Source organism: Protomyctophum parallelum (genome assembly GCF_964188405.1).
Source record: "Protomyctophum parallelum genome assembly, chromosome: 10".
NCBI lineage: Eukaryota > Metazoa > Chordata > Actinopteri > Myctophiformes > Myctophidae > Protomyctophum > Protomyctophum parallelum.
The window spans coordinates 23,888,359-23,915,957 of record NC_139704.1 but is presented as its reverse complement, the minus strand read 5'-3'; the positions used below and the strand labels follow the sequence as shown (position 1 = coordinate 23,915,957).

The 27,599-nt window shown below is 44.2% G+C and overlaps 1 protein-coding gene across 4 annotated transcripts in view; it reads left to right on the top strand.

Annotated features, from left to right (window-relative positions):
* The first annotated feature begins 818 nt into the window (after nt 1–818).
* Nucleotides 819–27,599, top strand: part of efemp1 (EGF containing fibulin extracellular matrix protein 1) — a 28,762-nt gene continuing 1,981 nt past the window's right edge. The window contains exons 1-9 of one of the 4 annotated variants that reach the window (XM_083775616.1): nt 819–835; nt 2,267–2,370; nt 2,737–2,782; nt 2,990–3,274; nt 21,221–21,343; nt 23,018–23,137; nt 25,357–25,479; nt 25,815–25,940; nt 27,166–27,292. In XM_083775616.1, the coding sequence (XP_083631742.1) occupies nt 2,290–2,370; nt 2,737–2,782; nt 2,990–3,274; nt 21,221–21,343; nt 23,018–23,137; nt 25,357–25,479; nt 25,815–25,940; nt 27,166–27,292 (1,031 nt within the window). In that variant the 5' untranslated portion in view covers nt 819–835; nt 2,267–2,289. Of the gene's footprint in view, nt 836–1,060; nt 1,181–1,709; nt 1,752–2,004; nt 2,120–2,266; nt 2,371–2,736; nt 2,783–2,989; nt 3,275–21,220; nt 21,344–23,017; nt 23,138–25,356; nt 25,480–25,814; nt 25,941–27,165; nt 27,293–27,599 lie in introns of those variants that run through there. The other 3 variants (XM_083775615.1, XM_083775618.1, XM_083775617.1) reach the window with 3 other exon arrangements.

The following is a 27,599-nucleotide window of genomic DNA, read 5'->3' as shown; positions in this document are numbered from 1 at the left end:
ATTATATATATCTATAGGGCTGACATGGTTATGATTTCCAATCTAAATCTACAAAGTAACTATAGTAGCCTAATGTAGTGGAGTAAAAGTACAATATTAGGATTTGAGATGAGGTGTGGAGTTGAAGTAAAAGTTTTGGAAATGATCAAGTAAAGTGCAGATGCCTCAACATTTGACAGTATACTTAGTTACTGATCATTTCCTGTTTTTGGCTATAGTGTAGCCTATATTTGGTCTCTAAATGTTATGATGAATTGAACACGGTGGACGGTGGACCCTATTGTAAACAAGTGTAAAGCCTTTATGGTCTCGTCCACATGCAGTTAAAAAAAGTTGAGTTGAAATGTACTGTAATTCTCCAATCTGTTAATCAATCAATCAATCAATCAATCAATCAATCAATCAATCAATCAATCAATCAATCAATCAATCAATCAATCACTTAATCTACACCACTGTATTTGATGTTTGTATTTAACTTGCTTATTGTAAAATAATGCACTCTGGAGTCTGGATAAGAATAGCTGTTATTAACAGCTATATTTGTACACATAATACATAAATGCATTATTAGCCTAAATGGTAATTACATGACGGTGAGTAGCCCCAGTACGCTCGGAGCGTAGGGAGAGGAGAGGGCACATATGGGGCTAGACGGTGAGCAGTCTATAGAGGGAGCCACTTCTGTGGGTTACTGATGGGACGCACTTGCACAGTGTGCATCCATGGACACGCACGCAAACACACACGCAGCATGCGAGAAAGAATCCTCCCGTCCTGAATCCTGATTATTCCTCCTCCGTGCCCGCGCAACAAGTTAACAACCTGTGCTACGGTACGTGCGCGCGCCACACACACACACACACACACACACACACACACACACACACACACACACACACACACACACACACACGCCGCCCCCAACATTCCGACCGCATGTTCAGCAGAAGAGCTGCGCAGCGAGCAGGCTCTCTCTCTCTCTTTCTCTCTCTCGTCGAACACACACACACACACACACACACACACACACACACACACACACACACACACACACACAACACACCGTTTATAGCGGAGTAAAAGAAGACCACCCAAAACTACCGCATGCTTTTGCAATAAAGACAAGTATAGGTAGGCGACATGTCATCTACAACGACTGGAGAGGCAGATAACGCAGGTATAATACCACCCGTGTTTGTGTGTGTGTGTGTGTGTGTGTGTGTGTGTGTGTGTGTGTGCAGGTATAATACCACCCATGTGTGTGTGTGTGTGTGTGTGTGTTTGTGCATGCTCTTACCCCTATAGCATAGGTGACAACAACCCCCCTAGCATGCATGAGCAACAGCCATGCATAAAAGTCGACAGGGAGGCATTGTGAGCTTGTAGATCTGCTTTTTGGTGAAGCAGAATAGATGGAAAAGAGAGTGCATGGTCCAACTGTAGGTACAGTGCAGAGGCAATTTATTGGTTCAGTTTACTGTTGTTATAAGACTGCATCAAGATTGAGTGGTTGTTGTATGATGCAATGGTCTGGTTTGATTTGAACATTTTATTCACAGTTTGTAGAATTATGTGTGCAGTTCAAACGAAAGCACATGCAGGTCAATACAACAATACATCAATACAGCTACGAGGATAACAAAACAAACAGAAGAAGCACTATGACTTGTTTACATATCAGGGTCCGACGGGAACATAATAAAGACGTACTACAAATATACACAAAAAAGAGGAAAATCATCATTCAGGTAAAGAATGTACTCATATGCAGGATTATCACCTGTTGCATGTTTATTATTTTAATAACCGTTAAACACTATTCTGTTCTTTTGCATGACTGGGCTGGGTGATGATGATGATGACCAACATTCCCCCCCCCCCCTCACTGACTGACACACACACACACACACACACGCGCGCGCACGTGCACGACAGAGTGTGTTTACGCAGTGGGATCTTTACGCGCATTACGCATTAATCCTTTTGGAGAAAAACAGGGCAGAAAAACACTTCACTCACTGAAGTCGCAGATTTACGCTGGAGCGGTGCCAACGTCAACATCAACGCCAGCCACGGGGGGAGACGTTCGGACTCGTTCAGCAATTCCATCAGTGATGTAATAACTGGTATTAAAACGTGTAGGGCTGTCAAGGAAAAATGATCTTGCGTGCTCTCTCTATCCACTCTGGCTTTTAACACTCTCTCTCCTCTCTCTCTCTCTCTCTCTCTCTCTCTCTGTGTGTCTGCCTCTCTCTCTGCACAGTTCAGCTCCGAAGTTTTAGCGAAATGCTGGGGATCTGCGTGTGTCTGTGTGCTGTCTTCACCCATGTCCTATCCCAGGAGGCTGAGGAACCCATCTCATATACAGTAAGATCATTCATTGCATCTCCTATACAGCAAAGATAACCATGTTTCTCCTATACAGTAGTAAGGGAATCGTTTCATCTCTAAGTGAACTCATTTCATCTACTATACAGTTAAGAAATCATTTCATCTTCATGTTATCTCCTTTACAGTAAGCCCCTTACTGTATGTGAGATAAAAAATAATCTTCCTTACTGTAAGGTACTATAATTTAAAGAGACTTTTGACACAAAACACAATACTTGAGATAACACTAGAAGTGTCTATATTCTTGTGTAAGTTCTCAATTGGAGGAATTATTCCGGATCTCTAATGTTATTATTTCACAGGCGGTTTGGTAGTTTCATTATTTCAACGTTTGTTTTTCAGTGTACTGATGGATACGAGTATGACCCAGTACGACAGCAGTGTAGAGGTAAGAACAATGGGACAACTGTGTTGTCCTTAATGCATAATAATGATATTAGATATCTAGGATACTTATTTTGTCCGTGTTTTTTGAGTCACAAGATCCGCCTCTTTTCTTTCTTTCTTTCTTTCTTTCTTTCTTTCTTTCTTTCTTTCTTTCGTCCCTTCCCTTTCTCCTTGTCTCCTGATGACGGGCGTTCTCTTGTCATGCCAGACATTGACGAGTGTGCCATAGTGGACGATGCGTGTAAAGGGGGCATGAAGTGCATCAACCACTTCGGCGGCTACCTGTGCCTCCCCCAGAACGCCCAGATCTTCGTGGACCAGCAGGTGTCGGCGCCAGACCCCATGCCACCCATCGCCCCCATGCCACCCATCGTTCCCATGCCACCCATCGCCCCCGCCCAGCCCAGCCGCACACCGCGGCCTGGACCTGGCGTCCCCAGGCCCGTACGCTGCACCCCAGGATTCACAGCAGACGAGCAAAACTTCTGCAGAGGTAGGAACAACATCCGCTTTGGCCATAATATGCACACAGAATAACTCTTCCTATACTTCCACAGGTGTACAATGGTTCTCAAACTTTTTAATTTCTAACTCATAAGAGTGTGCAATTGGAACTGTAAGGAACACGGTCCAATTGTGCTCGTGTAGAAGATGTCCGACAAGGTGAGGTGATGGCTTTGTAGTGGAAGAGATCCATTTGACTCTACCTTCCCCCTCGCTTCATCCTGGCCTCCACAAAACCTTCAAACACTTCAAGCATTAAAGAGCCTTTTTTCATGATGCGCCAACGCGTGCACTTAATCTCACACCCAAAACTGTGGCATAGCCATGAGCTCTGCCTAAGCAGCCGTCAACACTAGTTAAACCACGCAGAGCTGCCAGGTGTGTTGAACGCCACTCAGCTGCTTTTCTGTCCACATTTTGTACCACGTTGACTCTGGCGTCGCTAGTTTAGTACTGTAGCACTGCCACAGGCAGGTCGCTCTAGCTACAAACAGAAGTCCAACGCCCTACGGCCAGTTGAAGGTACAAGGGCTTGTTGGTGCTCAACAGGGACAACTTAAATCAGAGAGAATAATACCTGGGCACTTCAGGAGAGACTAGACTACCCAAATAAAATATACTGGAGCACTCGACTGGTCTGCACGTGTTAATTGTTTTGCAGAAGTGACTGTCCACTTGCGTCCTCCTCAGAGTCAAACACAAACAGAACAAAGGAGAGAGGGTCGTGTAATATCTTGTGACAATAACCTGAAACTCTCTAGAACCATGTGAAGTTCTATGTTTACGTTCGTATTATAACCAGAACTACAAAGGGGGGAGGTACGACCGTACACCGTGAGAACAAAACTCATGGTGGAAGCGAAAATGATAGAGCTCAGGGTCAGTAGGCTACCAAATTAGGTTCTAAGAACCTTATCTGAAACCGAGCTGTATAGCATAATGGAAAACAAACCCAGAAACCGTTGAAATATGCTTTCATGGCATGGCACAGCACGGCTCACTACGTTCTTGTGGTTTGAAAGAGCCATAACATATAGCCATCTTACTTGCTGTTCCCTGCAGGGCCTGACACTCTCATGTTTGTGGTAGCAGTGAGGCTGTGTGGGTGTGTTCTTGTGGTTGAGAGAGCGCCTTTGATCTTTTCAACAGGGGGAGTGGTTCAAAGATTCTCTCTCTCTCTTGCTATCATACGTGTGCACACACACACACACACACACACACACACACACACACACACACGTGCGCGCACAAATCTTTTGTTGCTTCGTGCCAGATGTGTCTTGGAGAAGCTCTGTGCCTGTATGTATCCCGTGTAGGTTTTTGTTGCGGTTGTACGTCCAAAACAGTTTTTAACAGATTGCGATGCTTTGTGAGCTGCTCTTGTCTGGTGCTCTTTTGTGATGAAGTGAAGGGCATTGATTTGATGATTTACGGGGCGGGGGGGGGGACATAAAAAGATGAAATATGGAGATGTGAGACTTCTGCCCCAACAGCAACAACGTTTTGCACAAGAGTCTGAAGAGGTCGGGAAAAAAAGCATACAGTCTCTGCCGGGTGGAAACCTCACCATTATGTGCAAAACTGTTACTTTTCGGGATTAGAAATTCAAAAGCAATCAAAAGTAGCAGATCTACAAGCTCGAAATGCGCTGCTTCGAGGTTGCGGATCTGCTACTTTTGATTGCTTTTGTGTGACGCTCTAGTTAGTATACAAATAGGGCGTTGATTAACAAAAAAGAACACACACACACACACACACACACCAAAAAAAAACAACACACACACACACCAAAAAAACAACACACACACAGACACACACACTAAAAAAAACCACACACACCAAAAAAACAACACACACACACCAAAAAAACCCACAAAAAGTTACATGGATATGGAGATAGGAGGTTTCTGCCAACGACATCGGTATATTTACAGAGTCGGGTCAATAAATGTACAGCAATGTATGTAATTATGTAATGCAAGACATAATTACCTTTACTCATACGCATACATGCCCGACAGTCATGCCAATTAGCATGGAACTCTGACTGCAGCTAGCGCGGTTTGTTGCACGCTGAGATTTGTCGCCACAGGGCTGCAGTGAAAGTAACAGGTTTGATGGGACGCCCGGGGCTAAACCATGGGTAAGGTGCTTTATGTGTTTGGTTTTGTGTTCTGAATGGAGACCCATGGTGCTTCTCTTTCCTCCAATTAGCTTTTATTAGAGTGTAAAACATGGCAGCGTATCAGCGTAAGCAGTGGTGGAAACTGGAAAGTAACTAATTATGTTTACTCAAGGGCTGTACTTAAGTACAATTTTGAGGTATTTCCAGTTTTCGGTTCTTTTACTTCTACTTCACTGCATCTCAGAGGCAAATATTGTACTTCTACTCGACTACATTTATTTGAAACCTTTAGTTACTAGTTACAGTACTTTGTAGATTTTGGCTATTTTTACAAAGCATGATATATTAACCACATCAGCCCTATGTATATGTTGGGATTGAAAAATATCCAATCTACAAGCTCACAATGTGTCGTAATGCGATGCATTGTAAGCTTGTATAGATCTGCTATTTCCAATAGATCTTTATACATTTGAAAACTTGAAATGGGACATTCTGCATAATGAGTACTTTTAATTTTGGTACTTGAATTCCGGACTTTTACTTCTAACAACTCTGTTATAAGTTTATATCCAATGTGAGCTGGTTTTGAAAAGATTTAGATTATTGTTTTTATAGTGAAATGGACCATTCATAATGAGTATATCTTCTATTTTGTATTAAGTACTTTTACTTTTACTAAAGTAAATTTTGAATACAGGAAGAAATCTGAGTACTTCTTCCATTACTGCATGTGAACAGGCCTAATCCATATTTCTCGGCTGGCATCGTGTGATTTCAAAGTGCAGGTAAAAAACCCAAAACAAAGGTAGACTGTTGTCAGATCTTCTTAGTTTGGAATTAACAGTTGTTTAAGAATGTTTAGGGTGTCTTTGCGTTTGCTATTTAAAAGGTGGGTGGCTATTATAACAGTTAATTGAAACACTTCAGCTCAGAATGACCATTAACCATTTATTGCAAAGCTATTGCATTTAGTATGGCGGTGTGGCTCTGCTCATGTGATATCATATCATATGATATCATATCACATTTGATATCTCAGATTATCTGTGCACCGAGACGCAGCTCTGATATCAACAACAAACCCCAGAGCAGAGCATAACATGAAGACATTACATCATCAACATAACTTTCAATGCATTCCATATACCACAGATACTAAACATATATATCAGATGATCATAATACAATCCATAAAACACATTATAATCACAGAATCACCCATTACAGAACTATTGCCACAGGGAGGAGGCCGGGGAGGTGGAGGAACTTTTAACGCTTTCATCTGAACAACAGAGACACAGAGTGAAGACTGAGGACAGGGTAGTAACTGCTTAAAAGGACACCTGATTGAATGTGGGAGTGAGTGAGTTAGCTGGCAGACAATGAGAGTGAGGGGAGTTGACATGGAGAGAGACAGCTGATTTAAAAGAACAGAATTAATCACCGATAGAGAATGAAGGGGAGATTAGATTATAAACCTTCTGCCTTCCGTGTCTCAATGAACTATCGCTGGATTTGTTTAAAAATGTTTAGTGTGTCTTTGCGTTGGCATTTAAAAGGTGGGTGTCTATTATAACAGTTGTTTAAGAATGTTTAGCGTGTCTTTGCGTTGGCATTTAAAAGGTGGGTGTCTATTTCTGCCGGCACAGTGATATTATCTTTGTTTACAGCACTCCCTACTTTCTCCCTCGTTACCCCTCGCTTGATACAATGAGCCAATTGTTCTAGAAACGAGAATTCTCTCTCTCTCTCTCTCTCTCTCTCTCTCTCTCTCTCTCTTTATCTCTCTCTCTCTCCCTCCTATCTCTCTTTCTTTCTCTGGTCTGTGGCTGGCCTGGCAGTGGTGGAAAAAGTACTCAAATGTTTTACTTCAGTAAAAGTATCAATACGGAATTCAAAATGTACTTTGTAAAATTACAAAAGTATTGGCATCAAAATGTACTTAAAGTACCAAAAGTAAAAGTACTCATTGTGCAGAATGTCCCGTTTCAAGTGTATACAAATGTAAGTTTTGTAATAATAATCAAAATCTACAAAGTAATACTAGTAACTAAACTTTTCAAATAAATGTTGTGGAGAAAGAGTAAAAAGAAATGTAGTGGAGCAGAAGCAAACGTTTGGAAATAGGAAATACTTAAAAGTACAAATACTTCAAAATTGTACAGTACTTAGTATTAAGTGTACATGGTTACTTACCACCACTGGTGGCTGGTTTTGCACAGCGAATCTGGCTCACTCAGAGATCTCCCATTCTGAGGGGGGGAAACCTCAGTGTATCAAATAGTGCTTACCTCAGGTTCACTATAGCTTCTAACTCACCATTCTGAGGGGGGGAAACCTCAGTGTATCAAATAGTGCTTACCTCAGGTTCACTATAGCTTCTAACTCACCACTCTGAGGGGGGGAAACCTCAGTGTATCAAATAGTGCTTACCTCAGGTTCACTATAGCTGCTAACTCACCACTCTGAGGAGGATGTTGGGAAGGGGGGGGGGGGGGGTGCAGAGTCAGGATAGACTAGACTATAGAGAAAGGAGGATGAAAGCACCGATGTGGGATGAATACAACCATAATACGAGCAAGAGGACGTCACGGTTTGTGACTGACCGGTAGCTGGGAGTCAGTCAGTTCCCTCAGCCAAATGAGTGAGATTTGTAGGACCTCTGAGGGTGTACAGTATGAATGGAACCAAATGGTATATTAAAAAACTAAGCAGAAAACAAGGTTTAAAATATAGATTTTGTTGTCTTCTTCAGTTAAAAGAGGGAGCTGAAACATATGCAAGACTTCTCTTTGTTGATTTTAGCTCAGCTTTTAATGCAATCCATCCAGACATTCTTCTTCGTAAATTATCTGAGATTAAGGTGAATCCAGTTTTGATTAGATGGTATATCTCCTTTCTATATAACAGGCCACAACAGGTGAGATTTAATTTGGCGCTCTCTGATAGGGCAGTAAGCAGTACAGGGCCCCTGTACTTGTCCAATGGTGGCCTGCTCAAAGATGACCTGGGAGGTGATCGGAGGTGTTAGTGTAGACATACCTACGCATGATCTTCCCTGCCATTCTGGCCAATCTAAGGATCTCAATCAACGTGTTAACCACTTCAGCACTATATACATTTTGACCATTTGAAAATAAGTGCCCGATCTACAAGCTCACAATGCGTTGCATCACGACACATTGTGAGCTTAAAGATCTGCTATTTTCAAAAGATTTTTTATACATTTGAAAAGTTGAAATTCATACTTTAAGTGTAAGTAAATTTTTATGCCAATACTTTTGTACATTTACTCCTGGACTTTTACTTGACAGGGAGTATTTCTATATTGCAGTATTGATACTTTTACTTAAGTAAAACATTTGAGTACTTCTTTCCACCACTGACACACATACTGTACACACATACACACGCGAGCACACGCACACACACACACGCACGCACGCACGCACGCACGCACGCACGCACGCACGCACGCACGCACGAACGAACACACACACACACACACACACACACACACACACACACACACATACACATATACACGCACGCACGTACGTACGTACGCATATACACTTGGAACGTTTGCAGTGTGTGTGACAGCTTAATGATGATTTGCCTTTCCATGACCTCTTCTACCCTCACAAAACACACACACACACACACACACACACACACACACACACACACACACACACACACACACACACACACACACGCCTGGTTTACTGTATGCTTTCATAAAATGAGGCATGCTTTACTGTACAAGGTGCTTGTTGTACAGTACACGCAGCCCTGCCTGGTCTCTGTGTGTTTTCAGGCTGATGTCATTAGTTTCTCCCACACACACACGCACGCACACACACACACACACACACACACACACACACACACACACACACACACACACACACACACACACACATGAAGTTAATTCGTTCATCAAATAAACTAATCAATCATTTAGAGGCCGATGGGAGAGGGAAAAAATGAAAGCGGATACTTTACGACGCTCGTTTGGAGTAGTACACGCTCACCTTTGTAAAAAATCTCCGTGTGCTGCGCTCATGCTCGGGGACTTAAGGACGTCCGCCGTTGGCCAAGTACAATGAATCATCCCTGTGTTTTATGGGGAGGGGGGGGGGGGGGGGGGGGGTGCATGTTATGGTCATAACATAACAAGAGTTAAGTCCTGGGTTTGACATGCTTTAAAACCCTCATACAGTTGACCCCTTACTATAATTAATAAAAACCAATCGGAGAGTCGGAATCGGCTGCCATTCCCTTTCACCCATTCTGGGTGGGAACCCCTTTTGGTGTTTTAAGCCTGATGTTATACTTTAGCTATTGAAAAATAGCAGATCTACAAGCGCATAGCGAGGCACCGAGTGCCGTGCTACGAGCTTGTAAATCTGCCATTTTTTTTAAACGTGAAAATGTGGCGAAAAGCTTTGAAAATATATCCTTTCGGAGCATTTTTAACTGAAATCTTCGCTTCTGGGGGGGTCACTGGAACTACTACGCTGGATTAAACAATTTAAAGCCCTTAAACTAAAGTGTTAACGTGTCTCCGCCTTCGATCTATCTCAGTGCAACGAGTGGACACACATCGCTACATTTCACAAATTATGCTCAGTCCTGCTACTGCTGCCCAAAAATATGGGAATGTAACGTGTTCCTCACACGTGCTACGTCCTGTACCAGGGGAAACCCTCCTGTCAGGCGGCCTGCTCACTCCTCATGCATTGAAGGAAGCATGAGCTCGGTTCTGAGCTCAGAGGGAGAGTAGAGCCCAGGATTACAGCTTTGGCAACAAAAAAAATAACAAAAAATTGCCACTGTATTGGGAAATTAGTGCACACTATTAGGGAAATTAGTACACACTATTGATATAGTATTAAAATGAATAAAAAAAACAACATAATAATGAAACAAATTTGTATAGTTGCACTGTACATGTTGCAACAACAATAATGTGTGGTCACAAAATCTCTAGGCACACCTGGGCTTGCCTCACCGAGCGGAACAGAGCGCTGCCCTGCCTGTGTGTGTGTGTGTGTGTGTGTGTGTGTGTGTGTGTGTGTGTGTGTGTGTGTGTGTGTGTGTGTGTGCTTGCGTGCGTGCGTGCGTGTGCGGGCGTGCGTGCGTGCCTGTGTGCTTGCGTGTGTCCGTGCGTGTGTGTGTGTGTGTGTGTGACAGAGAGAGCCCGCTGTGTACTTTTCCACGCCGACTCCTTCAGTACAAAGCCATTACATTTTTCCGTGCAGATGCAATGCGCTCGGGAGGCATAACTCTGGAATGCCAGAGTTGGTTGTTTTCTTTCCGTTTAGCTCCCATCTTTTGTGACGGGAGGAATTACTCACCTCCCTGACAGATAGATAGGCGTCGGATCCATGTGCTTTGCAGCAGGAATGTATGTTGGCATACATGGCGAGGACTGGTCCGCCATTGCTTTGTTTTTCTTTACTATAAAGTCACTTGTAAATATTGGTAGTTGCGGGTTGCGTTTTTTTGGGGGGGGGGTGCGGGGGCTTGTTTCTTAAGTGTAGTTGCTTATTTTGGCTTGCTGCCTATAGGCCTAATGTTTAGTTTTTTTTAACAAATGGTTCTCAAACAGTTTCAGGTCAAGGACCCCCAAATTACTATATATTGTATTTGTCAGGGACAATAATCAAAATCTACATTTGCAAATAATTGTAGCTGAGTAAAAGTATAAAGTTTGCCTCTGAGATGTAGTGGAGTAGAGGTAAAATTATTGAAAATTGGAAATAAGAAATCAAATTGTAGTAGTAAAGTAAATGTACTTGCAGTTACTTACGTGGTTAGGAGGACATGTTGCTCTGCTACCAGCATGCTGGCTGTTGTCCACAAATGCAGGGAAGAAACCTCTTATCTCCATAGTCAAACTTTAATTTTATTAAATGTTTTCGTAAATTAACACCCTACTTTCAAGGTCCATAATTTTTTTCATCATTTGAGCCACGGACCACCGTTTGATAAAATTTAGCCTCTCAGACCCAAAACGAAAGAATATTTTGTTGTATAAGATAACATGCTGTGTTGATGTTGGTACCTTTAAAAGAGATAACAGGCAAGATAACAGGCAAACATTGATCAAAATAACAATTATTCTACATTCTCTAATTGTGTAGAATTCTTGTAAATTCAGTAATGCAGATGTTTAACAATAATCTAACTCTAATCTAACCATAGAAAAGATGCGCAATGCTGTTTTTTGGGCATATGAGGTTTCCAGCTGACACAAACACGATTTGTAAAGATGACACGGGGTACACTCAGCAAACGTTTACAGCTTTGCAGGAAATTCCTGCAGATTGCCATCGGTGTTTGCTTCTTCAAAACGTCCATCTGTGTTTGCTTATTCAAAACATCCACAAGATAAGGCGGGATAATTTTTTTTTTTTGTTCAGAGACGGGAACGGTTTCAATGGCAAGAGCCACACGGAGGATGCAAAATACCAAACAATAAGAGACATAAAAAACCAAGAATTGATGACATAGTCATAATTATACCAGCTGCGTTATTAGTTAACTGCGACCTTCGGTCGCAACTAATCATACAAATAAACAACAGCAACAACAACTCTAAGAGGCATTGTGATAAGAGACACTGGACATCACAGGAAACTGGATAAAATGCAGATCTCTAGTTTGATGTTTCCCGGAGGGAACGGAGGAGGGGTCATGATAATTACACACCTGCTGTTCTGCTGGGTCTCACCTTTTAGCCTTGTGAACTTTTAACCTGTCTGCCGGCCGGCCAGTCGGTCGGTCGGTCGGTCGTAATGGGCTCTATGCACACACGCCATTTTGGAAACTTCCCTTCCCTATACTTCCTTCACAGGTGTTCCCGATGATACTAATGGGGTGCTGCTATGGCTCACTGGAAACACTCTGCAGCACCAGTGGGTCTCAAAGTGTCCTTTAGTGGGTTCCAAATGGCCCTCGTACGGCCGTGTAACTCTGAGAGATTACAAATGGAACCAAACTGGACCCGTTAAGGGTCCATTTGGTTGCATTTGTGGACTCTCAGAGGTTTGGGGGTCCTTGAAATTAAATAGTTTGAGTACCATCACCACCTCTTCAGACTCCATCTTAGACGATAGCACTTGCCATAGCACCTGCCCTAGCCTCAACGACCTTACAGGCGTATGCAATAGGCATACTTATTTTTTACTTTTGGTAGATTAAATACAGTTTGATGCCAATACTTTTGTACTTTTTGAATTCCGGACTAGGCCTACTTGTAACAGAGTATTTCTACATTGCAGTACCAGTTGATACTTTTGCTCAAGTATAAAGAATGTGAGTACATTATTTTCCACCAGTCTGTATTTCTTTTGCGGCTGGTGCAGTCCAGCCCGGTCTGACCTCTGACCTCTCGGTGGAGCGGAGTGCAGCGGAGCGGAAGCAGCTTTCTGCCCGTTGTGCCTCCTGCCCTGCCCTGTGCGTAAGCACTTAATGTTGTTGTTACACTCTCTCTCTCTCTCTCTCTCTCTCTCTCTCTCCCTCTCTCTCTCTATCTCTCTCTCTCTCTCTCTCTCTCTCTCTCTCTCTCTCTCTCTCTCTCTCCCTCTCCGTGTTTATAGTGTGCGTCCACGGGCCAGCTGCTTCCTTCCTCCTCTGATGTGCTTACATGTGTTGGAGCCTTTCCTCTTAACCACGGGGTTATCTATGGCCACTGGTTGGGGAGCAGAATGTGAAACATGTCCTACATTGGAACCTAGAAAAAAAACAGCCGATCCACAAGCTCACAACGTGTCGCGTCTGCAACTCGCCGTGAGCTTGCAGCTCAGTCTTTTTTGCCGAAAGTGTAAATGGGAGGCAGCAGCAGTATAAATCACTTAGCTCCGCTCAGCTGTGGCATGTGACGTTTCTACACATGTGTAAACAAACAAACTCTGTGTGCGTGTGCGTGCGTGTGCGCATGTGTGTGCAAATGGTGGAATATTTTGAAAAAGTTAAGTCAAAATTCCTCAAAATCGTACTTAAGTACAGCGCTTGAGAAAATGTACTTGGTTCCTTTCCACCACTGGCGTGTGTGTGTGCAACTGTTTGCGTGAGTAGACTCTGATTTCTGGTTAACGTCAAGACTCTGGTTAACCTTTCTTTGTAAACGTGGCTGGAACAAATGCACAAATCAAACCGTTTAACGTCAGCTTGAACGAAGAATCACTTTCTCTGTGTTTCTGACCAACCAACTCACCAAGAGCGGGTGAGTAATGAGACGAGAATAATTCAAAATGGTCAGGAGAACATCTTAATCATCATCATTTTGTGAATCGCCTCAGATATTCCATCGTTTGTTTTGATGTATGATCATCCGCTCACAGTGGATCGTACAAACCTGCTATTGTTCAGGATTCTAATTCAAAAGTAGAGGATCTGAAAGCTCAAAAAGAAAAAGTACCTCAAAACTGTACTTAGTCGGTATCGCTGTCCCGTCACGGCTAAAGGTCCAGCGTTCGATTCCCGCTGGACATCTCAACATCCCGCTCTCCTCCGTGTCATCAGTGCCCATACCTGAGGCGGGTTTGGCGAAAGGGCCTTTCTGTGTGGAGCTTGCATGTTCTCCCCGTGTCCCCTAGCCTAGGGTAGGTACCCTCACAAAAACATGCAGTATAATCCTGGTCTCTAAACTGCCTCCCCCTGGTCAGCTGGGGCGCTTGATGGAGGGGAATAAAGGAACTGGTTGGAATAACGTGTTCCTTCCACACGCTAATTCCAACCGGGGAAACTACCCCCTTGTCAGGTGAAAAGAAGCAGCTTGGACTCCTCATGCATAGAAGGAAGTATGAGGTCAGTCCGTTGCTCTCCCCGGGTTGGCAGAGGGAGTGTAGAGCCCAGGATTACATTAGATAATTGACACTGGCTGGGGGGGGGTTACAAAATCGTGGGATAACAATTGAAAGATGAAAACTGCATGAAAACTGTACTTAAGTATTTAAGTACGTACTTAGTTACTTTCCACCACTGGGGTTAGCCCAGGAATCACAGCGGGTTGATATCAAAGGTCTTTGAGGTCTAAATAAAGTTAAACCCTCTCATGATGCATGCAGGATCTGGGCCTGGTGGATGACAGGCTGATAAGTTTGATATTGTGAAATATTTTTATGGGTTTATTAACATCAAACATGCTGCACCCCCCTTCTAATAATCAGAGGGGAAACAAGAGATTGTGTCCAAGAACAAGATGACTCCAACTGTTTGTCTGGAACTATTCCTGCTTTCCACTGCGCTGGTTCAGTGAAAACATTACAACAAGCCCTATCATGTATACACACTAGTGGCAAGCTAGGGGAACTAAGTACTTTAAGTATTGTGCTTTAAAAATATATATACTGGAGTATTTTATTTCATTTAGATTATTTGTACTTTTGTACTATTGCTGTATTAATATCTCATAGGCAAATGTTGTACTATTCACTCCACTCCACTTATTCTGAAAACTTTAGTTTAGATTTAGATTATTATTCTCCAAAAAGTACATATAGGCGATCCTCAAGATCACAGCACGTCGCAATGCAATGCATTTGTGGACTTTTTTCTGTATCATTGAGTACGTCTTTTTCTTTTTTTAAATACAGACCTTTTACTTGTAAGAGAGTATTTCTATACTTATACTTTTACTTACAGTAAGTAACAAATGTGAGTAATTCTTCTTCCAACGCTGATGATCACAACAACAAGCCCTGTCATGTCAGTCTAAATCTGGAGCAAATAACGCATTGTTCTAAAATATTTCCAAAGTACTTTTAGGCCCTGATTTGGACAGACATACTGCTCCATCGGCACACGCCAACAACCTGTGAGTGTGTGCACAGCTCTGCCCGCGCATGCGTGTATACATTTAACCCATTTAGACCTGAGATCGGATTCTAAAAATGTCTTCTAAATCATGACAATTTTCAGAAAAATCTCATGATTCTAAATCAGTGGTTCTCAATATGTCATGTCAAGGACCCCAAAAATGATGTGTATTTGGTCGCCGACCCCCATCTGAAAATATGTTGTTCCAGGGACCTCCCCAGAAGCAAAGATTTGAGTTAAAAACGTTTGCTCTGAAATGATATATATTCAAAGATTTACACCACATTTTCACGATTTTTCAAAAATAGCAAACCTACAAGCTCGTAGGTCTGCTTGTAGATCTGCTATTTTTCAACAGCTAAAGTACAACATAATGCTTAAAACACCAAAAGGGGTTCCCGCCCAACCGTGAACACGCTCATGTGCTGAACTCACATATTGAACAAACCTTTTATATATGTATATTTCATCAAAAATGAGAGAAATTTTATTATTGTGAAATCCTTTAAAAGGATTTGATAGCTGATGAATTTGTTTCGTTTTTTCCTTTTTTTCGGTTGTTGTCTGACCCGGAAGCCATAGATTAACGTACTGGCGGACGGACAGTGGCGATTGGATTTGAAATGACGTCTATAGACAAGACATACCATACCATACCATACCATACCATACCATACCATACCATACCATACCATACCATACCATACCATACCATACCATATGCGGAAGTGAACTTAATGCTACCGAGCCGAAAACATAGTGAAACTGACTTATGTGGCCGGTTAAGACTGATATGGGGTTAGAGGACTTACGTGGCCGGTTAAGACTGATATGAGGTTAGGGGACTTATGTGACCGGTTAAGACTGATATGAGGTTAGGGGACTTATGTGGCCGGTTAAGACTGGGATTACGGTTAGGGTAAGGGCTGGTTAGGGTTAGATTTAAGGTTACGGCTAGTAATAGTCGAACAACGCGACCAACGCCGCGTCGGACAATAGCTGACAACAACGTCAGTATGTGGAAATGTCCATTCTGGCTGCATTGCATGCTGTTGATAGAGCAGCTGTTTTTGCTTCTTTTTAATTTGAATCCTTAAAAGTAACAAACCCTCGTAAGGCTTCTGTTTATTTATGTTTGGGGTAATGTAATATTAGCAGTCACACTGTCCAATACACATTCATGTCCTCGCACACACGCACGCACGCACACACGCACACACACACGCACACGCACACGCACACGCACACACACACACACACACACACACACACACACACACACACACACACATGCTTTGAGCTCCCGCCAACCCTATTGCTCCCCTAACTCCCACAAGTCATTTAGAATTAATCTCCCTGAAAAGCCGGGAGTTTAACTCTGACATCACACACACACACACACACACGCACTATGCACACACACACAAACACTAAATCTCGGTTGAAATGATGAAAAGAGCTTTTTGTTTCAAAAAAGCCTCCACCCTTTCTGAACATTCTCTCCTCCCATATCTTCCAGTGAAGCGATGTGTCATTCCCCCAGCCATTCAACATGGACGGGAAAGCTGCTTGCACACTGGGTCCCAACGTCGGGTTTGGGGACCCCTAGGGGGTCCTTGAAGGGGTTCCAGGGGGTCCCCAGCTAAATGTGTTCATATAACATTAATCATCAGTTTAAACAGTATATAAATGTTTGCTACTTGAGAAAAATAACCAATAAGCTCACAACGCAAACAATTTGGAATATCTTTGAAAGACAACATTTTGTTCGGGGGTCATTTTCAGATGGCTGTCCGCGAAATACATATACATTTGGAGGTCCTTGGAGCGAAAAAGATTGAGAACAACTCCAAGGAGTCATGTAAGTGTTATAGTTGTAATTGTTTGTGGAAAAAAACCTAGCGTAACTTCAGAGAGAGCGAGAGAGATTATAATCATAAGCAGTCTCTCATCCCCTCCCTTGACAAATTATCACTCAATCGCCGGTAGTTTACTGTAAATGGATCAGTGGTTCTCAAACCTTTCCATGTCCATGTCCTCCAAATTAATATTACTAGAGTGGTGCCCGTTGGGCACTGGCCTACTTGGAACCATGCAAGTTGGAAATGCATGCCCCACCCAGATATTATGTCTCTTTTATCTCTGACGTCAGAATACATTTATGTATGTGTCTTTCTGTGTCCCTTTATTCCTATATATGGAGTTCTGTGTCAGGCATGACCACATATGGAGTGTTGTGAGGTCAGAACAGGCCAGCTTATGGAGTTCTGTGTCAGCCATGCCCAAATATGGAGTGTTGGGATGTCAGAACAGGCCAGCTTATGGAGTTCTGTGTCAGGCATGCCCAAATATGGAGTGTTGGGATGTCAGAACAGGCCAGCTTATGGAGTTCTGTGTCAGGCATGCCCAAATATGGAGTGTTGGGATGTCAGAACAGGCCAGCTTATGGAGTTCTGTGTCAGGCATGACCACGCCATTGACGTAGCGGCGTAGCCCTATACGACAATTGCGCTTTTATAGTGCATTCGATTGATCAAGTCATAATACTACTTACTAGCATCGGGTTGCTAGCTGTTGTTGTCATAACACTGGGCCGCGCCATCTTAGATCGTCATCACCATAAACACCCCTTCTATCTGTTTCTTTCAATCGCCTGTATCTCTATCTCCTACTCCTTGTCCCAGATGGCATTTTTGGTCAAAACAAGGTTTATTCCACGGCAGGGAGCCGACGATGCGAAGCCCTCCACTGCACCGGCTTAGCTCCGTTTGCTACCGAGGACCTGACCAGGCCACTGTTCAACTTCCTATTTTATGATCAGTACCGGAAGTCTGGAAATGTGGCTTTTCAAAATAAGAGCTAAACTGGGAAAAATGCTGGCGTGAATTATATCATAATTTGTCAATAAATTCTAGCGCTGTAAGTGTTAATATATTTCTCTCTGTAGCTAAAGGATGCTTGGCCTGGAAATCATTGTAAACCCCTAGCCTGGGCACCATTTCATTTCGGGTATATGATCCGGGCGGGAGCAGATGATATCGTTACGTTATGTTGAAGTATTGTTACATTGTTTTGTAGTCGACAGGCAGGAACAATCAAACGGAACTTCCTTTTCCCTCAAACCGATTTTTGTCTCCACCAGGCCGAAGGCATGGGCTAGAGAGTATGTTTTGCACTCCGTCCGTCCGTCCGTCCGTCCGTCCGTCCGTCCGTCCGTCCGTCCGTGTGTGTGTGTGTGTGTCCGTCCGTTACCAGCTAATCTCTGCCACCGTTGGCCCGATCCATGCCAAACTTTGCACACACACTCCCTGGATGCCAACACGAACCTCTGCCCCAAATATTCTTCAACGGCCTGTTATAGCGCCACCATGAGGCCGATTTAGGCAAAACACATTTCTGTAGATTACGTACACATTTTTTCCAAATCAGCCTCATGGTGGCGCTATAACAGGCCAATTCCTGTTTTTAGCTATAACTGCATGATCTGTATACAACTTATGTATGCGCACTCCCTAGAGGCCATGGAAAAACATTGTCCCTGCATCCCTCCACTTCTGCCAGTTATAGCGCCACCATGAGGCCGACTTCTGCAAAACACATTGCTTATGTTAGTCGCTCAGATTTAATCCAAATCTCACGCAAATCGGTACACATGATCTCTGTAGTCATGTGATCAAGACGAGTCTGTTGGATTTCTCAGATTCCACACTGATTGACTAACATTGCCTTCCAGTTTTTCCAAGTTTTCAGGAGTGGCCCGTTTCGTTAAAAATGCTGCACATGTCCTGCTCATCCAGAATTATATCCTCAGAGATGCTATGAGTGATCTGGCTTTGCATTTTCTCAACAAAATGAAGAAAATTGTTGCAAAAAACAAATAAACAAAAAAACATGTTTATATAACTACTAAACATTTTGCCAAACATCTCACACAATCCTATCCTCCTGGTGGAGACCTGTGCCCAGAAGGGCACTTTTTCTAGTTCTCAATAAAATCTGCAGGCTACGAGAGCTTTTACTGTTATTCTTCCGGTTTGAGGGAAAAGGAAGTTCCGATTGATTGTTCCTGCCTGATGACTACAAAACAATACTACAACATGACATAGCGATATCATCCGCTCCCGAGCGGATCATATATCCGAAATGAAACGGACCAGGCTTTCCTCCGAGGTGGAAAGCCTGGTGAGTCGAGGTTAGCCCTGATTTAGGTTGAAGAAGCCCCCCACAACCCCCCAACCCACAACGCCTGCAGTGATGTTTATGCTCAGGCTTTCAGAAGGAGGGTGACTCGGCACCGTGCAGTGCACTCAGTTGCTACCAGATATTCCTGTGAATTAAAATATTGGGTTTCATTTACTGTAGAACATATGCTTTTATTTAGAGAGCTTTAAGGTTTCAGAGAAGGGAGTTACTGTACTGTACTGTGCTCTGACTTTTCCACACACGCATGCACGCACGCACGCGCACCCACACACACACACACAGATTCATAAGAAGCTGAAGGTTATCATGTTGTTGAAAAGGTTTAAAAGTTAGCCGTTCGAGATGTGTTTCGTAATTACTTCAGGTGCCTTAACAAAGTACCTTCACTGTGTGTATGTGTGTGCATTTGTGTGCGAGTGAGTGGGTGTGTGTGTGTGTGTGTGTGTGTGTGTGTGTGGTATTGAGCTGTCTGACACATTGTTATATGGATGCCCACTGGCTGTCTGTATTATGATGGGTTGTCTGAGACCACCCAGGAGAACTGCTGGTGTGCGTGCGCGCGGGTGAGAGAGAGAGAGAGAGAGAGATAGTGGAGATGTTCACAGATGTTCTGTGATTTACAGTGAGTCAATGATGATGTCGTTGCTGTGGAGACCTGTGATTGGTCGGTAGTCCTGTCATTCACAGATCTGTGAGACCAGTGATTGGTCATATATAGTCATTCACAGATTGAACCCCAATATTCTGTCACAATTGGTCTAGGTGTTGTATTTCTGTGTTGTTATGTTCATGTTCTAGTTGTTGCGGTTCTATGTGCATGTCTTCCCCGCAGGTGTTTCTCATGCGTAATCAGCTCTCCTGTGTATATTATTGTTGTTCGACATCAGTCAGTCAGTCAGTCCGTGTCGGTTCATTGTTTGGTGTCACTTCATTAGCTAATGATTTCTTTTCACCTATTGTTTATTGAAACACCAAATCAACCATGGGTTTTACTTTTGATCCCTACGCTTGCTGAAAATAGCCAATCTACAAGCTCTGCGACGCATTGTGAGCTTGTAGATCGGCTATTTTCAGCATGCAACCAAGTGTAAAATGACTTATACTGGATCTCTTGTCCACTAGTCCCTTCCTAACATTTTAGTCTAGTTTTTATTTGTTGACGAAATTGTCAATATATTTAGTCTTAGTTTCAGTCATCATAGCTTATTTTTCATTTAGTTTCCATTTAGTTTTCGTCAGTGAAAAAAGATTTTGCGTCTTAGTTTCAGTCGACGAAAACAACACAGATCTGTAAGGGGGTCCATTTGGAACCCCCTCAAGTGACCCTGAGAGTCCCAGGACTCACCACTTGTGTGGTGGAACATGATGGATGTGATCTGCAGTGACTCAGCTGCAGTTTGCTATTTCTAAGATTTTTCCACAACAACAGCGTGTTTGTGTTTATTTCTTACCAAATGAACACCCTCATTTTACACACACACACACACACACACACACACACACACACACACACACACACACACTTAGAGAGATAATATCTACCAGTTCTTCACCACACCCACTGCTGGAGAACCCCTCGCTTTAATCAGCTGCTCTGTGTGTGTGTGTGTGTGTGTGTGTGTGTGTGTGTGTGTGTGTGTGTGTGTGTGTGTGTGTGTGTGTGTGTGTGTGTGTGTGTGTGTGTGTGTGTGTGTGTGTGTGTGTGTGTGTGTGTGTGTGTGTGTGTGTGTGTGTGTGTGTGCGCGCGTGCATGCGTGCGTGCGTGTGTTGCAGACATAGACGAGTGTGCGACAGGCAGACACACGTGCGGTCCAGAGCAGACGTGCTACAACACCAGAGGGTCGTTCACCTGCCAGTGTCCCAGCGGCTTCCAGAGGAACGGGGAGCAGTGTGTGGGTGAGTCCAGGCTCACACCACACTCTACTAACTGTCTTCACTGAATCATGACAGTTGTCTGAAAAACCTGTTTCTATGTCAGTGGTTCTCAAACGATTTCATGTCAAGGACCCCCAAAACGTATCTGAAATTGGCCGCCGGACCCCCATCTGAAAATATGTTGAAAAAAGTCACACCCGTGTGAAGTGAGGGGCGCTAATATATTAAAGTCTATAAACTCATGTTGATCAGGGTGGTGTAATGGTGATGTAAAACAAACGGTGCCAACACAAACATTAAATTATCTTTATCGTTAATGGTTGTGTTAGGGACAAAATTACGTACATTTTCCCTTCATTGTCAATGGCATTTATAAAACAAACATTGAACTAAAGACAAACATTAAACCTGTATATAGGAGGTGCTGGTGCCCCTCAAAAATATGCTTACAAAATGTGAAGGTGAGTGCTAGGGGGGTGAGGTGGAGACTGAAGAGGTGAGTGCTAAGACGCAAGGTGGAGACTGAAGAGGTGAGTGCTAAGACGCAAGGTGGAGACTGAAGAGGTGAGTGCTAAGACGCAAGGTGGAGACTGAAGAGGTGAGTGCTAGGGGGTGAGGTGGAGACTGAAGAGGCGAGTGCTAGGTGGGTGAGGTGGAGACTGAAGAGGTGAGTGCTAGGTGGGTGAGGTGGAGACTGAAGAGGTGAGTGCTAAGATGCAAGGTGGAGACTGAAGAGGTGAGTGCTAGGGGGTGAGGTGGAGACTGAAGAGGCGAGTGCTAGTGGGTGAGGTGGAGACTGAAGAGGTGAGTGCTAGGGGGTGAGGTGGAGACTGAAGAGGTGAGTGCTAGGGGGTGAGGTGGAGACTGAAGAGGCGAGTGCTAGTGGGTGAGGTGGAGACTGAAGAGGTGAGTGCTAGGGGGTGAGGTGGAGACTGCAGAGGTGAGTGCTAGGGGGTGAGGTGGAGACTGAAGAGGTGAGTGCTAGGTGGGTGAGGTGGAGACTGAAGAGGTGAGTGGTAGGGGGTGAGGTGGAGACTGAATAGGTGAGTGCTAGGTGGGTGAGGTGGAGACTGAAGAAATGAGTGCTAGGGGGTGAGGTGGAGACTGAAGAGGCGAGTGCTAGGTGGGTGAGGTGGAGACTGAAGAGGTGAGTGCTAAGACGCAAGGTGGAGACTGAAGAGGTGAGTGCTAGGGGGTGAGGTGGAGACTGAAGAGGTGAGTGCTAAGACGCAAGGTGGAGACTGAAGAGGTGAGTGCTAGGGGGTGAGGTGGAGACTGAAGAGGTGAGTGCTAAGACGCAAGGTGGAGACTGAAGAGGTGAGTGCTAGGACGCAAGGTGGAGACTGAAGAGGTGAGTGCTAGGGGGTGAGGTGGAGACTGAAGAGGTGAGTCCTAGGTGGGTGAGGTGGAGACTGAAGAGGTGAGTGCTAGGGGGTGAGGTGGAGACTGAAGAGGTGAGTGCTAGGACGCGAGGTTGAGTCAGAAATCAACAAAGTGTATACAGTAGGTTAAACCTAAAACCTTTATCATAAGTGATCAGTCTCTGTGATGCTTGATGGATGCCCATATGTGCGTTTGTGTGTGTGTGTGTGTGTGTGTGTGTGTGTGTGTGTGTGTGTGTGTGCGTGCGTGCGTGCGTGCATGCGTGCGTGCGTGCGTGCGTGCGTGCGTGCGTGTGTGTGTGTTTTCCCACAGACAGAGACGAGTGCAACCTGTCTCACTACTGCATGCATCGCTGTGTGAACACGGTGGGCTCTTACTACTGTGAGTGCAACGCGGGGCACCAGCTGGCCAGCAACAACCACAGCTGTATCGGTGAGTCCGCTGCATGGGTCGGTTTCACAACTTTCACTCAGTGTTGCATTGGTGATTTGATCTCTGGTAGTACGCTATTGTGTTGACGTCACGCGCACGTTCACTTAACACCTGCAGGTCACACCAGAGCCTAGAGGTGTCTGGGTCAGACGATGGACCCATGATGATATGCATACAGGCTCATTCCTATGTTCATTTGCTCTGTGTAAATGGTAAATGGTGCATTTATATAGCGCATTTAGCCAAGGCGCGTTACGTATAGATTGTGCATCAATTCACCCATTCACACACACATTCATCATACACGGATGGCGGTGGAAACCATGCGAGGCACCAAGCAGCACAATTAGGGGTTCAGAGTCTTGCTCAAGGACACTTTGACACTACCTCTGGGGGAGCCCGGGTTTGAACTGGCAACCTTGTGGTTACCATCCGGCAACTCTATGCGTGCGTGCGTAAAATTGAAAAAAGAAAGCGAAAAGAATAATACAATTTTCCTCCCATGCTGTGTAATTTAAACGTAGCCTTTTTTGCTGCTGAGGTGTGCATTTTGTAAAGGACTTCATGTTTGCACGTGGAGTACATCTGCTTCCTTTAGTTCACACACACACACACATACACACACACACACACACACACGCGCGCGCGTGCGTGCGCGCGCGCACACGCATGCACACACACACATTTTGCATGCCTCTGTGCACCTGCACAGAGGCATGAGAAAGGAAGGAAAAGCCATGAATATCCTGGTTACAAAGGTGCGTATCCTGGTTACAAAGATGTGTGTGTGCGTGTAATCACACACACACACACACACCACATATTATTGCTCTACTTATGAGGGGACAAATGTTGCTAATGAAATTTTAACTCGAGACCCAACATCTTTTGTCCGTGACCCACAAATGGATCCCGACCCACTGTTTGGTAAACAGTATGCCTAATCCTAACCCAAACGCCAACCTGAATCTTTTCCTAAATGTAAACCTACAAAACTATAGAACAACAAGTCTCTCTAGTGGAGGATCAACAAAATGAAGACACAGTCTCTTTCTCAAGAACTTCTATACATGTGGGGACATCTGGTCCTCCCAAGTATATTAATACATGCACACACACACGCACGCACACACACACACACACACACACACACACACACACACACACACACACACACACACACACACACACACACACACACACGCACAACATCAAAAGCAAATTGTCTTGCTCTTATCGCCAACATTTTACTCCAGTGCAGATGGAGAGAGAAGCAAAACAAACAAAAGTGTGCGCTGGCTGGCTGCCGCTCGGAACACGCAACCCGAACCTCGGAAACAAATCTCCCACTGACGTCAAACAATGACTCGCTGGAATGTTTCGTTTTTTTGCATTGACAGCAAAATGACAATGAGTTGTGTATTCATGAAACATGTTTAAGCGTATCAAATCTCACGACAGCTCAACCCCCCCCCCCCCCCCCCCCAGCTACTCAGAGGCACTCAAAAATTATAATAGATCTTCAGTGGGATTGTATCCGTGAGTGGTTCTCAGTGTTTTAAAGTAACTAAGTGCATGTACTCAAGTACTGTACTTACTGTAATTAAAGGGGAATTCCACTCATTTTCAACATTTTACTATAATATATACCTTAAGAGTTGTTGTGTGGAAATAATAAAAAGGTCCCCCCTATGCTGTGTTGCCTATACAAGAGGTCTGGGGAAAAATCATTAACATCTTGATGTCACTGAGATGTATTATACTTTATAATGTTTATTATCTCCACACTAAGGTATATTAATGACATAGTAAAATGTCATTACAAAAGTACAATTTTGAGGGTTTTTTTTACTCTATTTCAGCACTTTCTTTTCAAAATCTTTTTATTTTGTTTTTATAACAGAAGCCCAGGGGCAAGTATGAATGTCATCAAGTCACAGGTTCTTAGAAGAAAATAAAACATAAAACAGATTTTACACAATGTTTCCTTCAAGACGGATTCTTCTCCCCTTCAAGTCCCAATTTAGTAAGGCCAATTCCCAATTCCCAGCCTCTCTACAAGTACTCCCTCTCTGCTAACCCCCACAATCAGTCATTGGGAGGGTGAAGAAAGCCTCAGGTCTCCTCAGGGCCGTCAGGCCAACATCTTCTTTCCACAGCTGTACCTATAGCTCATCTTAATGTGAGGTAAATGATCCAGATGTTTGTTGTTGTTGCAGATGTGAATGAGTGTGACGACGGCCAGAGTCCCTGTGAACACCAGTGCTACAACCTGATGGGATCCTTCCTCTGCCAGTGTGACCAGGGCTTTGAACTGGCACCGGACACTACATCATGCCAAGGTGGGCACGCACGCACGCGCACACACACACACACACACACACACACACACACACACACACACACACACACACACACACACAGCACGCACACACACACCCCAGTGTTAATTTCGTCGACTAAAGCTATGCGTGCGTGCGTGTTGTGTACCAGTGTTTTTCTCATGCATTCAGACATTGATGAGTGCGGTTTCTCCAGCTACATGTGTCAGTACCAGTGCATCAACACTGTGTGTGTGTGTGTGTGTGTGTGTGTGTGTGTGTGTGCGTGTGTGTGTGCGTGTGTGTGTGTGTGTGTGTGTGCGTGCGTGGGTGTGTGCGCGTGGGTGTGCTTTCAGACATTGATGAGTGCGGCTTCTCCAGCTACATGTGTCAGTACCAGTGCGTCAACAGTCCAGGCAGTTACTCCTGTGAGTGTCCAGATGGGTACCAGCTGCAAGGAGCCAGGCTGCTGCTGTGTCAAGGTACAGTGGTGGGGAAACAGTACTCACATGTTTTACTTAAGTAAAAGTATCAATACTGCAATGTAGAACTACTCTACTCTAGTATAAAAGTCCCGAAGTCAAAATGCACTTGAAACTACAAACGTATATCAAAATGTCAAAATGTACTTAAATGTACCAAAAGTAGAAAGTATACTAATTCTGTCCCATTTCAAGTTTCCAAATGTAAAAAGGTCATTGTTTTTCGGAAAGAAAGAAAGAAAAAGGTCATGGGGTGGAGGAGGGAGGGGAATTCTCCTCATTTGACTCAATTATAATAACTTGATTATTCCACTGATCTTAGGCGCCCCAAATTATGTGGCTAATAGCCTCTCCAGTAACATCAACTCTCCAGTAATAGTGTCATGTGGAATGAGCGCAAAGGTTAGGGCTAAAACACACACACACACACACATGCACGCACGCGCATACATGCACGTGCACGCACGCACGCACACATACACACACACTGTTGAGCTATAAACGGCCTTCTCTGTGGATTTATGTGCTATACGAGGATGATGTTCTTGAAGTAGGATTCATTTGAAGCTCTGTGCGGTGTTCCTTTTCAAAGGGTGGGCTGTTCCGTGTTCCTGCCCTGTCATTGGTCAGGTGCAGGCTTTCACAAGCCTGTACGGGGCCCATGAATCCAGCACGTTGTGTTGTGTGTTCAGGGGTAGTGGGATGGATGGAGGGAGGGAGGGAGGGGGGATGAATCCGGGTCGCTTGTGCCAGAAATAGCCTCTGTGGTCTGGAGCGCGTTTGATGGGGTTGTTTTCATGGCCTGGGGGTACTGCAGCAGGGCGAGGGGTGCAGTTTAGGTCTCTCTGCCCGTTTGCCGTGGGAGCATCGGACGGGGGGGGGGGGGGGTCTTCCCTGGTGTTGTCGACTCACGGGGCACTTATACGACCCTGGGTGCTTCCCTGGGGGAGTTCCTTAACCTATTTAGACCTGAGGACGATTCTAAAAACGCCTTCTATATATATCCTGACCTAAGTTTTCTGAAAAACTTCAAATATTTATTCAAAAAATTTGATGGTAATGATAATTACGCATAATTACGCACGTGCGTGTGTGCATGTTTGTGCGCATGCATGTGTTTACACTTCACAGTATGTATTTCTATAACTAATTCATACTCTCTCTCTCTTTCTGTCTCTCTCTCCCACTCTCTCTGCCTTGTGATTGGCTGTCTCTCCATCACCAGACATAAACGAGTGTGAATCAGGAAGCCACGAGTGCCGTGAAGACGAGATGTGTTGGAACTACTTTGGAGGGTATCGTTGTTACCCCAAAGACCCCTGCCAGGAGCCCTACATCCGAACCTCCGAGAAGTACGTTCGCTTCCTTTCTATCTTCTTTTCTATTCTCTGTGCGTGACACCTCATCCACACAGGCAAGGGGCGAGCGTTCCGACGGCGATATCGTGCAGAAAAACTGTCCTGATATGGAGCGCCGGGCCATTGCGTTGCAACATAGCCTGAACCAATCAAATAACCAATAAATAGCACTGTGTAGATCTCAACCAATAAAAGTTTGCGTTAAGTCCGGACAGTCTCATTGGAAGAATGTGTATTCTAATGAGATTGCATTGTTCGCTCGCTCGCATCGCTGGCTCTAGACCCAGAATAAAAACACATG